The sequence below is a fragment of the Castor canadensis genome, chromosome 14 (genome assembly GCF_047511655.1).
Source record: "Castor canadensis chromosome 14, mCasCan1.hap1v2, whole genome shotgun sequence".
Classification (NCBI taxonomy): domain Eukaryota; kingdom Metazoa; phylum Chordata; class Mammalia; order Rodentia; family Castoridae; genus Castor; species Castor canadensis.
This window is the reverse complement of record NC_133399.1, coordinates 33,993,514-34,006,519: the sequence shown is the minus strand read 5'-3', so window position 1 is coordinate 34,006,519 and position 13,006 is coordinate 33,993,514. Positions and strand designations below refer to the sequence as shown.

The 13,006-nt window shown below is 37.5% G+C and overlaps 1 protein-coding gene and 1 pseudogene across 1 annotated transcript; both read left to right on the top strand.

Moving 5' to 3' along the window:
• Positions 1-228: 228 nt before the first annotated feature.
• On the top strand, positions 229-1,146 carry LOC109679247 (adenylate kinase 2, mitochondrial pseudogene; annotated as a pseudogene).
• Positions 1,147-9,060: 7,914 nt separating this feature from the next.
• LOC109679245 (olfactory receptor 7G2-like) lies at positions 9,061-9,996 on the top strand. Its single transcript, XM_020154508.2, has one exon. The coding sequence runs from the start codon at positions 9,061-9,063 to the stop codon at positions 9,994-9,996; it is 936 nt and encodes a 311-aa protein (XP_020010097.2).
• The last annotated feature ends 3,010 nt before the right edge of the window (positions 9,997-13,006 follow it).

Sequence of the window (13,006 nt, the reverse complement as noted above, 5' to 3'; positions counted from 1 at the left end):
TCATAAACAGAGCTCAGAAGGCTCAGCATCTAATAATGAGCCCATGGCACTGCATCAAACTAAAGAGCTTCTGCACATCAATTGAAACAGTCACCAGGGAGAGGCCTGAAGGACTATGTAACCCGCCATTATGAGCGTGGAGTGCGGTGTGCATGGTGTGCTGGCCTGGAAGCTCTGGACCTGGGAGGTGTGCACGCAGGTGGGCGGCGGCAAGGGTGTTTGGCCGACATGGCTCCCAACGTATTAGCGATTGAACCCGAGTATCCTAAAGGCATCTGTGCTACTGGGGCCGACTGGGGCTGGCAAAGGTACCCAGGCACCCAAATTGGCTGAAAACTTCTGTATCTGTCATTTAGCCACTGGAGACATGCTGAGGGCCATGGTGGCTTCTTGCTCAGAGCGGGAAAAAAAGCTTAAGGCAACTATGGATGCAGGGAAACTGGTGAGTGATGAAATGGTAGTGGAGCTCATTGAGAAAAACTTGGAGACACCTTCATGCAAAAATGGCTTTCTTTTAGATGGCTTCCCTCGGACTGTGAGGCAGTCTGAAATGCTTGATGACCTCATGGAGAAGAGGGAAGAGAAGCTTGATTCTGTGATTGAGTTCTGCATCCCAGAATCTCTGCTGATCCGGAGAATCACTGGAAGGCTGATTCACCCCAAAAGTGGCCAGTCCTACCACGAGGAGTTCAAGTCCCCAAAGGAACCTATTAAAGATGATATCACTGGGGAACCCCTGATCCGTCGATCAGATGATAATGAGAAGGCCTTGAAGATCCATTTGGAGGATTACCACACTCAGAACACACCACTTGTGGAATACTACAGTAAACAGGGGATCCACTCTGCCATCCATGCGTCCCAGACCCTTGATGTTGTGTTTGCGAGCATCCTAGCAGCCTTCTCCAAAGCCGCATCCTAGTAACAGAAGGCCAGCGAGACTGCAGTACTGCTCATCACCCTGCGGTGTGATCCCTGCTCTTTCTTAGGTGCTGGGCAGAGGGAAAAGGGTGGCCAAGGGAAGGATGGAAAAGAAGGGGTGGTGAGGAGCTTGAGAAGTATTTGGAAGAGCAGCAGAGTTGTTGTAGTGCGTGGGATTTTTTTTACACATAACTGGAAGTTTTAAAAGTATAAGCAAAGGAGAAGATTAGTTTACAAAAAAGAACACTGTGATTGGAGGGTGTGGGTACAAATAGGGAGATACAGTATTGTAAGCGAGTGGGTTTTTATTTACTCTGGACTGGTGACAATGTTTTTTTAAAGCCAATTCTCTTAAGACCTCAATTTTTATCTCAGAACCTCATGAGCTGCTTTGCCAAGAACACAGAAAATCAAACTGTGGTCCTATCTGTCCTGTAGCTTGGAACAGGGAGTGTTTGACTGCTAACTGGTTCCTCACACCATAAGATCAAAATATCATCTCACATTTGAAAGCGATAAGAGATGTGTTTGTGCAGGTGGTGGCTCAACAAATCAAGTTTACTGTAGTTATGGGGAAAGGAGGAAGCAGATCTCACTCTCATCCCCTCAGCAGCCACCACAATTCCACAGTCTTGCCTTCTTTCATCCATCATGTGTGAAGGAACCCTTTTAAACGAGCAAAGAAAAGGCTGGAGGTGTAGCCAGAGGTAGAGCGCTTGCCCAGCACATGCAAAGCTCTAGGTTTGATCCCCAGGACTGCAAAAATAAGTAAAAACAGATGAGCAAGTGTCCTAAACTGTATCATCCAAAGATTATCCTTCCATCCTCAAATCCTGTGACTGGGATCACTTGACAGCACTGTGATGTATTCATTTCAACAAGGTGCCTTTCTTAACTTACCAAATGCTGCTTTGTTTGGCCCCTAAGTCAATAAAAAATGTTAAAAATTAAAAAAAAAGAAACAGTCACAAGACTTAAGAGATAGCCCACAGAATGGGAGGAAATCTTTTTTGACTTCTCATCTGCTAAGGGACTAATATCCAGAATCTATAGGGAACTCACAAAATTCATCCCTCAAACAATCAATACCCCAATGAAGAAATGGCACATGAATTAAGCACGGAATTCTCAAAGGAAGAGGCACAAATCGCCAGTAAATACATGAAGAAATGTTCAACATCCCTGGTTATAAAAATATGCAAATTAAAACAAACTTGGATTTTATCTCACCCCAGTTAGAATGGCCATGATCAAGGGTAATAACAACAACAAATGCTGGCAGGGATGCACCAAAACAGGAACCCTTATACAATTGTGGTGGGAATGCAAGCTAGTATTCACCACTATGGAAAGCAGCATAGAGATTCTGCAAAAACCTAAAGGTAGACCTGCCATGTGATCCATTGATACAACTCCTGGGCATCTACCCAAGGGAATGTAAGATAGGATACAGTAGAGACACCTGTAAACCGATGTTCATCTTGCACTATTTATAATAGTCAAGCCTTTGGAAAGAACCCAGGTGCCCTGCAACTGATGAATGGATGAAGAAATTATAGTATATATACACAATGAAATATTACTCAGCCATAAGGAATAATGACATGTGGTTTGAAGGTAAATGGATGCAATTGGAAGACATGTTCAGTGAAGTAAGCCAGGCTCAGAAACACAAAAGCCACATGTTTTCTCTCATATGTGGAAGATAGTTCCAATGATAAACATATACACAAAAACAAGCATGGTCATACACAAACTCAGATGTACAACATGCTTTTAGTAGTGGAAGTACTCTATGGAACTCAGGGAAAGAAGGAAAGAAAAAGAGAATGATAGAGCATCAGTAATATTGCATACCATAAGATGTGCAAGTAGAAGATATAAGGATGTGTATTGAAAGCTGATGAAAAATGGGAGGTAAAGAGGTAAGGGAGAGTAGTAGAAGAGGTTGAATGGACCAAAGTAAAGTACACTCAAAGTGGGCATACATTGAGACACACCTTTGAATGTCAACTTAAATACTTAAATATTAATAACAAAGCCCAGTTTTGTAAAATATGTACTCTCTCTGTCTCTGTCTCTGTCTCTCTCTCTCTCTCTCTCTCCCTCTCTGTGTGTGTGTGTGTGTGTGTGTGTGTGTGTGTGTGTGTGTGTGTGTGTGTGTACCATTGGGAGGAGAAGGGTTAAGGAAGATTAACTTCATGCAATTGTTTTAAGTAGGGTGGGGAAAGGGTTGAGAAGGAAAGACTTTGGAATAATCTAAATAATGTATAATATAACTCTAAACTGAAATGTCACTTTGAGTCTCTCCGCCTGTATAAAGGCTAGATAATAACAAACAGCAAGTAAATGCAGAGAATCATTAGGGATGACTTTGAAATAGATTGGAATAAAATTACATTAAAATAAATTGAAAAATCTTGAAAAATGGACAAATATCTACATGTAATGAAGCTGAAGCAATAGTAGAGTCTCCCCCAAAAGAAAAGTCCAGGACCTGATGAATTCAATCCTGAGTTCTACAGATCTTTTGAAGAACTAATACCAACAATCCTCAAACTTCTCCAAGAAGTAGAAAAGGAAGGAATACTGCCACGATCATTCTATGAATTTTTATGTACTTCCTGTATAGGAATGATTATAGAAAATTTAAAAATATGTTGGAATTACCATAAGAAGGGGACTAAAGGTGAAAGGAGCAAAATAGAGGTGATGAATTAGCTCAGTAATATATATACACACTTTTTCTCTTTAAAAGTAATCGTTTAAAAGTTAGAAAGATTTTAATTGTGAAGTCACATCCCAAAGCATTATCATCTTAGTGATTTTTTAAATGTATAATTCAGTATTGTTATGCTTATTCCTATTTTTGTCAAGTGGATTGCCAGATTCTTTTTTTTTGCAAAACTGAAACCATACTCATTAAATAACTTCTATTTTCCCATTCTCCCAGTACCTAGTATCTACCATTCTGTTTTCTAGCTTGATGAATTTGTCTACTCAGGAAAACACAATATATTTGTCCTCTTATGAATAGTTTACTGCACAAAGCATAATATTCTCAAGGCTCTTCTATGTTATATTACGTGACAGGATTTCCTTTACTTTTATGACTGAGTGACACTATATACAGTTTATTTGGTAAGTACAATGATTTTTTTGGGTATGACTTTGAAAGTCAAAGAAACAAACCAAAAGTAGATAAATGGAATTACTTAAAAATACAAAGTTTTATTTTTTGCAGGCAGCAGTGATCAAAAATATATTAAAATCTTGAGTGCAACACAAAGGAGGGGTGAGGATAGGTAAGACACCTAAAAAATTAGCTAGCATTTGTTGCCCTTGACACAGAGAAACTAAAGCAGATACCTTAAAAGCAACTAAGGCCAGTAGGAAAAGGGGACCAGGAACTAGAGAAAAGGTTAGATCAAAAAGAATTAACCTAGAAGGCAACACACACATACAGGAAATTAATGTGAGTCAACTTCCTGTATAGCTATCCTTATCTCAACCAGGAAGACTTGTTCCTTCTTATTATTGCTTATACTCTCTCTACAACAAAATTAGAAATAAGGGCAAAATAGTTTATGCTGGGTATTGAGGGGGTGGGGGGGAGAGGGAGGGGGCGGAGTGGGTGGTAAGGGAGGGGGTGGGGGCAGGGGTGAGAAATGACCCAAGCCTTGTATGCACATATGAATAATAAAACAATAAAAAAGTGTATATGTGAAGCACATATGTAAATGTCACAGTGTATCCCCATGTATAACTATTATATGCTAATAAAAAATTTAAAAACATAAAAAAAATAAAATATCGTGTGGAAGATATAAAAGAAAAATTGATGTTCAGGAAACATTCAGCGACACTTAAGAAGAGACACCCTGAATGTTTGTGATCTCAGCCATACTACTACTAATAATATTACATATAATCACATGGATAATCTATAGTTTCACATCTAAAACTGAATCAGTCTCTCTAATATTGTAATATAGGTAAAGTTTTCTATAGAAAACTGGAAGGCCTTAATTCACTACAAAATTTCCATGTGTAATTCTGAGGTCTGAGAAATGGAGGTGAGCAGAAACAATGGGGAGAAGTGCATGAGGTACACTAAAACTCTGGGGATGATAAATCAACCATCCTGAATTATTCTCTCATCTCCTTGGTCTTTAGGGATATAACCCTCCTGGGATGGGCTTGGTAGCAAAGTAGCTGCTCTAATGAGGTGATTTGAATATTGAATCCCCACTGTTACAGAGTCTATAGAGTCTCCCTGTGCCCATGTCTCTTCTCATCCCTGCTCCTGTCAGGAAGCAACACCTCAGACTCATCCAGACGTGGTTCTTCTTGATCAGGAGCCTGTTCCCTCAGTTGATGTGCCTGCCAGTGTTGAGACCACTTGTTTCTGATTCCAGGTGAGATCGTGAGCATTATCCTCAGTGAAACCAACCAGGTGACTTGAAGTCCCCTCATTAGTGATTTGGATATGAGGTGTTTTGCTACAGTTTAATCCAGGGTAAGCAGTGAGGAGAGGATGTGCACATGATGAGAAACAAGTCACCTGACAGCTGTGTTTCGGACAATTCTCTTGCATGTTTCCTCCGATATACACCCAGTGTTCATTTTGTTGTTCTCTTATTCACCATGAGGAGAGGATCAGTTTCTTCTGAGCAGATCTGTACCTCTTATCCAACATGATGACTTTAATATAACACTCAAGTTTATTTGTATTTCTGGGGATGGTGTTGGGGAGGTACTCTGGTCAGTGAATTAGTTGCTATAACTGCTGTAACAAAGCACCACATACTTGGTGTCTTAGCCACAGAGATCTGTTTTCTCACCACTCTGGAGCCTATAGGTCAAAGATTTGTTTTCCTCTGAGGTCTTTCTATTTAGATTTAGATGGCCTTTTTTCTCCCTGAATCTTCACAGGGTCACCACTCTGTGGGTCTGTGTCCTAAGTTCTCCTTTAAAGACACCAGTCATACTGCATTAACATTTACCCTAATGAACATATTCTATCATTATACTTTTTCAAAGAACTACCTATAAGTACAATCACCTTTTGAGGTATTAGGGATCAAGTTTTCCACATATGAATTTGAGCGGGGGGTCACAGAATTGTCCACAAAAATCAGCTCCTCCTCTTCTTCCCTTGCTGTTTTTAATTCATTAGTGTACACTGAATTTTGTTTCATACCTGTGTGTGAGATGGGCAGCTCTGGGCAAGAATCTGGATTTCAGAGTAGCATCCTTTCTATATTTCTTAGAATACAAAACCTATTTTCTTTCTAAACAATAGGAAGAAAGACCAGATTTGTTTTCTAAAATTACCAAGGATTTTATGTAAAAATTACAGAGATAGTACAATTATCACTGTAAAACTGCCACCACAACAACAACCCTGAATTCATTCTACAGTTAAAATTGTGGGCATTATGCTACCTTTCAGGCCTTTAAAAATGAAATAATAGAATAGTAAGTATACCCAATACATAAATTTGTGTTCCCTTTCATGCTTTTTCTGCATTTCTAAGTGCCTTCCCTCTTAACTGTGATAGTGCCCCCAATGCAGGGCTTTATATTGTGTTTTTACTCACATGTACATATGAATACATGTATGTATCTAACCTCTCCCTGTTTCTCTCTCTCTCATCTATCTATCTATCTATCATTTATTCATATGTTAAAATGCAAGGAGCAAAATACCTATCAGGAAATGTAGACATAAATTGTGCTGTGTCAATATAGTGAAATACTCTGGTAGCTAAAATTGATGGAGGACTAGATATACCAACATTAATAAAAATAAATTACCTAAGAATACCACTTTTAAATGGCATATAGCATACGATACAGTTTAACATGTGTAAGATATAATACTACACATATTTTATCATTTGGAACATAATACATACCAATATAGAGAAGTAAAGACAGTAATGTCTGTCATGTTATTATGTTAGTTAGTGTGTTGGTTCACTTGGGGAAGGAAAAAAATCAAGTTTGTTCAAATATAAGATATGAGGTACTTCAGATTGCCTCTATTATTTCTGGCACAAAAGATATCTTAAGCAAGGATGATGATGATGGCTGCCAGCCCTTTATGGTTCTCTCTATTGTCAATCATGTATGAATAACTACAAAATCAGTAAGAAAATGTATGTACTTAGTAGGTTAAAATAATTAAGAATTTCAAATATTGTACTTTTTCATAGTTTTTCAGTATTTGAGGTAGTCATAGTATTTGTGACTAATAGCTATAATTCATTTTTGTTTATTTTTCAATGGCTTATATGTTCAGGCCAAATGCATACATGTATCCTCCATGTATCTTTCTTTACAGTCCTATGTAACCAAGATGCTTAGAGGTAGGCTCAGCATAGGAACTCTACCTTCAAACATGTATTTGTTATGGTTGAAAACTTCTAATTTTCTTTTCTCAACTGCTCTAGCTATTTATTATTTCTGAGGGGGCAAGTGCCTTGTGCTATTGCTCATGAGAGACACACACACAATGATAGGAGAGGTCAGCATGAGCGCCTCATCTGCCCAGTGCTGTGCTGGCTGCTTTTACTCTATTCATTTTTTGTGAGCAAAACATTCTCTTGAGGGTTTTAATTCAATTTTATTAAGGTATAATTGCACAAATAAAAATTGTACATATACTTAAGATATGCATTGTGATAGTTGGAGATATGTACATTGAGAAATGCCTGTGACAGTGCAACTAATTAATATATCCATTGGGCAGTTCCTATTATATACACAGATAGACACCACTCCAGTTCATAAAGCTATTGCAAAAGCCTGGATGGAACTCAGCAGATGGGAGTCTAATGATTACACCAAATAATTATTGTCGTCTTAGCTACTTCTGCCTCCCCAGGAGCCAAAAGCCCATTCTACTCTAGAGACTTTCGTGTTATTAAGGCTGATGATTTCAGTATTATCTTGAAAGTCTCTGTCATCTGGAAACCTACAAATGGGTTTTATATCCATCTGTTTTCAGAAGAGCCTATGCATTTAATTCTTTCTCTCATTTAGCTATTTCTTTGGTGTTTATTTAATTTAATGATATCCTACCCACCTCATTATGGGAATAAGTTCCTTAAAGAAGATAGAGAATGTCGTTAATATTCTTATTCACCTTCTCTTAGAATTAATTGCTAATATGAATGGATCACACTTACAGGAAGACTTCAGTAAGCTTCCTGTTTATATGTAACATGTAATCACTGTTCATGTTCCCCTGTGTGGATTCCCTCTAAAACCTGCTATTAACTTGATGTTAATAACTAGAAACCAAGGGAAATTTGGGGCTATGCTCAGGAAGAAACTTGTAAGATCTAAAGAAAAAGTGTGAGACCTTCATGACCACTAAGTACTTCTGATTCTGTACTGTTTGGAGGCATTAAGAGAGAGCTGTCAGAAATTTTCACCCAGCTCTGAAAACCACTTACAGTGAGCTTTGTGATGGTATGAATTAATTCATGTGTAATTTGAGAAGACCTTCAGATTATTGTGAGGGGTAGCAAACTTGGAAACCAAGGCTACAGCAGACAGATTTAATGATTTCATTTTTATGTTAATTTTTGTTTCAAGGTAAGGATTAATGCTGAAGAAATCCCATATCTTACTCTTTTTTACAATCTCAGAACTTGGCATACTGTGTGAAACAATATTAGTTAAAATAAAGGAAACAGAATTTAGAAGAGTGTTGAGAGTAGAGGAATGTAGAGAGAGGGCAAGCAGAGAGAAGATCTGAATATTCTCTTGATTTCACAAAAAACATGGTAGGGTCTTTTTTCTTTTTAAAACTCTGCTTATCTGTCTTTTTTTTGGTGGGACTGGAGTTTGTACTCAGGTACAAACTTTGAGCTTGCAAAGCAGGTGCTCTTCTAATTGAGCCACACCTCCAGCTCTGGCTCTGTGTCTTTAGATATATGGAACTGATCTGGAGTTCTTGTTAAGACATAGTTGCTGGTCCTCCTCCCAGATCTTATCATCAGTAAAGCAACAGCATACAAATTTGTAATTCTACTAAGTCACTCTGTGATTCAATTCCATGCTGTCCTGAAGCCCTTCATTTTATTTTATCTTCACCCCAACTTTTCTATAAGATTCACCAGGTATATGAAACCTCTGAACCAAACAGCTATTACAGAATTCCTTCTTCTGGGATTGACAAATGATCTAGAATTGCAGCCTCTCATTTTCAGCCTGTTCCTGTCTATGTACCTGTTCACAGTGCTTGGGAACTTGCTCATCATCCTGGCTGTCAACTGTGACTCTCACCTTGACACTCCAATGTACTTCTTTCTCTCCAACCTGTCCTTTACAGACATCTCTACAAGCACAGCTACAATTCCAAAGATGCTAGTGAACATCCAAACACAGAATCACAGTATCACATTTACAGGATGCCTTGCCCAGGCCTGCCTTGCTTTGATTTTTGTTGGTGTAGAAAACTGTCTCCTTGCAGTGATGGCCTATGATCGCTATGTGGCCATTTGTCACCCCCTGAGGTACATGGTCATCATGAAACCCTACCTCTGTGTCTTTCTGGTGCTCTTCTCCTTGCTCATTAGCACTGTACACGCCCTGATCCACAGTCTTATGATGCTGCATCTGTCTTTCTGCACAGACCTGGAAATCTCCCACTTCTTCTGTGACCTTGCTGAGATTATCAAGCTCTCCTGTTCTGACACTGTCATCAACAACATCCTGATATATTCAGTGGGTGTCATATTTTTTGGTGTTCCTCTCTCTGGTATTATTTTCTCTTACACAAAAATTGTCTCCACTATTTTTAAGATCCCATCAGTAGGGGGGAGATATAAAGCTTTTTCTACCTGTGGTTCTCATCTCTCAGTGGTGTCATTATTCTATGGTACAGGTTTTGGGGTGTACATGAGTTCTGCAGTTACTGACAGTTCCATAAAAAATGTAATGGCTTCAATGATGTACACTGTGTTCCCTCCAATGCTGAACCCTTTTATCTACAGTTTGAGAAACAAGGACATGAAGAGTGCATTGAGAAATCTTTTTATTGGAATGCCTTTTCTTTGATTGTATCCTTGGTTGGGGCTTGAGTTTCTAGAGTAAGTCAAAGTGATAAGAATGCTGGTGAGCCAGAATACTTGGCTCTTCCATCACTAAGTTCTTTCAACATAACTGAATGATATAATTTACTAGTGCATTTCAATTTGGCTTTCAATCTTATTCTGTTGTTTTTCCAGCTCTGTGATAGTTGGTGAATAATGTCAATCTCTAAACTTCATTTACTGGCTCTGACTCCATAGAAGCAGTCTCAGAAGAATGAATGCTGGAGCAGGTGATAAAGCAGGGAAAGGATCCAGGAAGGATGTCTTGATTCCTTAAGATTCACTTTAGTTTGATGCCATAGTACAGCCATGTGGATTACACCATCTACATTAACCTTCTGAGAGCTTAAAGTAGCAATTTAGTAGTCTACTGAAACATTAGTGTCCGATTGGTGGTGCACACCTGTAATTTTACCATCTTGAATGTTGAGGCATGAGGATAATGATTTTGTGGCTTTCCCCAGCACAGCTCAAATACTGAGTTTTTTCCCTGTACAGAGATGTCCTCTGTTGGCAGTGCTTTCAACCACTGCTCTCAGTTTAATTATTTGTAAAATACATATATTATCTAACTGTTCTGCGATGGTTTTGCAATATTTGACATTTTGTACCTTATCAGATGGAAAAATGAAAGGCACTTTATTTCTTGGTCTGGAATCATGGACTGTTTGCTTATAAATTTTCACCTTTGTGCACTTCCAAAGAGTTTTCTTAAATCATTGAGCTCACTACCTACCTGTTAGATAGCCTTGGAATTCCACAATTTTGCAAACACTTTTGGTTACCCTGAAAATCTAGTGAATGTGAAATATTGTCTGGTTAATGTATATTTCTTTTGCTGAGGTTGAGACAATTGTTTATATTATAACATAGCAATTGTGATCTTTGTTCTTTTTTTCTTTCTTTCCTCGTATTTCTGTGGATCAGACTCTGGACCCTGCACATTTAGGGTTGTGCTCTACCATTAAAATACATCCCAGGCCTGTATGACTTTTTTAAATTAAATATAATTTTTCTTTGTTCTTTAATTGGAATGTTACTCTTTGTGAGTTAAAGAAAGGAAAGTGTGAAGAAGGCTGAATGTAGTGGGAATATTATGTACTCATGTATGTAAATGGAAAAAGGGATCTGTTGAAACTATTCCAGGAATAGTGGGAGGAGTGATAAAGTAGAATGATGGTGGGGGTGAATTTAACTATGTTATATTGTAAGTACTTTTGTAAATGTCATAGTGTACCACCAGTGTAACAATAATATAATAAAAATAAAATAATATAAAACAAATAAGCTATTTGTTTTATATTTTATTCATAATGAAATATATTTATAACAAAATAAGCGAAAAGTTAATTTTGTTCTTTAGTTGAAGTGTCAATCTTTGCACGTTATATATATTGCCTGCCATTTTTATATATGTGGCTTGTTTCCTTTCATGTACATAAGGTTTAATGAATGTACACAGTTGCTCAGTTTCGATATGGTTTAATCTATCAATAATTTCCCCAATGGTTTGTGTTTAATAACTCTTGACAATAAAGCCACCCTGACAGCCATCTACACCTTGAGAATAATGACTTTAGTTATTAGATTCAACTGGAATTGATTTCTTGCTTTGTGGTGGGACAGAAGTCCAACTCAGCTTTTATGGCTAGTTCACCAATAAATAAACTTTTCATTTATTTTTCTACTCTCTTTTCTGAGTAACCCATTTTTGTGTCCATTCCCATACTAATATTATAGGACTTAATTATTGCAGTTACTATATATCAGAGTTTGGCCAGGGTTAATGGTGCACACTTGTAGTCCCAGGTATTGGGGACTGAGGCTGCAGGATCAAATGAGCACACGAGTTTGAGACCAGACTGAGCAATATTGTGAGACCTCATCACAAAAAACCAAAACACAGTTTAAAAAATGAATGATCAGAAAGCAACTATATTTGCAGGGTAACAATCTCCAACATTTTCTGTTACAAATGCAAATGGCACCTTGTAACACAGGTTAACAAGTTTTCCAATAATTTTCAATAATGTTGATAACAAATACTCCTAATTTCCACCTATGACCTCTAATAAAATGAGTATCATTTTCAAGGTTTAGCAAACATATGTATTTAGCCTAACAGAATGAATCTGTGAAAACTTGGTAGTTAAATTCTGAAATGATAATGAAACTTGCTTAGCACTCATAGTCCTCATTCAATGCAGATAAATATTTTTAACAGTTTAATATTAATAGCTTTCAACATAATCTATTTAAACACCTGAATAGAATGTTAAAAAAAGGATCTTTTTTCTGGGCTATACATAGAATTAGACATTAATATCTATATTGTGAAGTACATCCTATATTATTATTTTTATTTATGCAGGAGGAGATAGATTTAAATTTGCTTTTCAGTTCAACATGATGTAATTCTTTAGAATATCATATGTTACTATGGAGGCATCTTCAAAATTACCATATTGCACAAGGTGCTGAATCCAGTAGAGGGAGGAGGTGAGCCCATATTTGAATAGCAATTGAGGTAGATCAGAACACAAAAAGGTGATGGGAAAAGTATTACATAATATGAGTATGCCAGTACCAAGTAGTGTTCACCCATGATGAAGGAAAAAATCATGTCATTGGCTGGAAAATGAGTGGAACTGGAGTTTTCCATGTTCAGTGAAATAAGGCAGACTCAAAAAGTGAAATATTGCATGTTTTCTTTCATATTTAGAATCTAGAAAATAAACTAAAACGTAGAAGGAAGATCACTTAGGAAGAGGGGTGGGATGGGGGGAGGGTGACAGATGAGTGGGGAATGGAGGGAAAATATGATCAAAATTCCGTATATATGTGCATGAAAATCCTGAAATAAAACTCATTATTTTGCACAATTAACATCCAATAATAGAAATTGGAAAAAGAGTTAAGAATTTCTCCAACTCAAGTTGATTTCCTCCAACATGTATTTTGATAATGTTTCATAA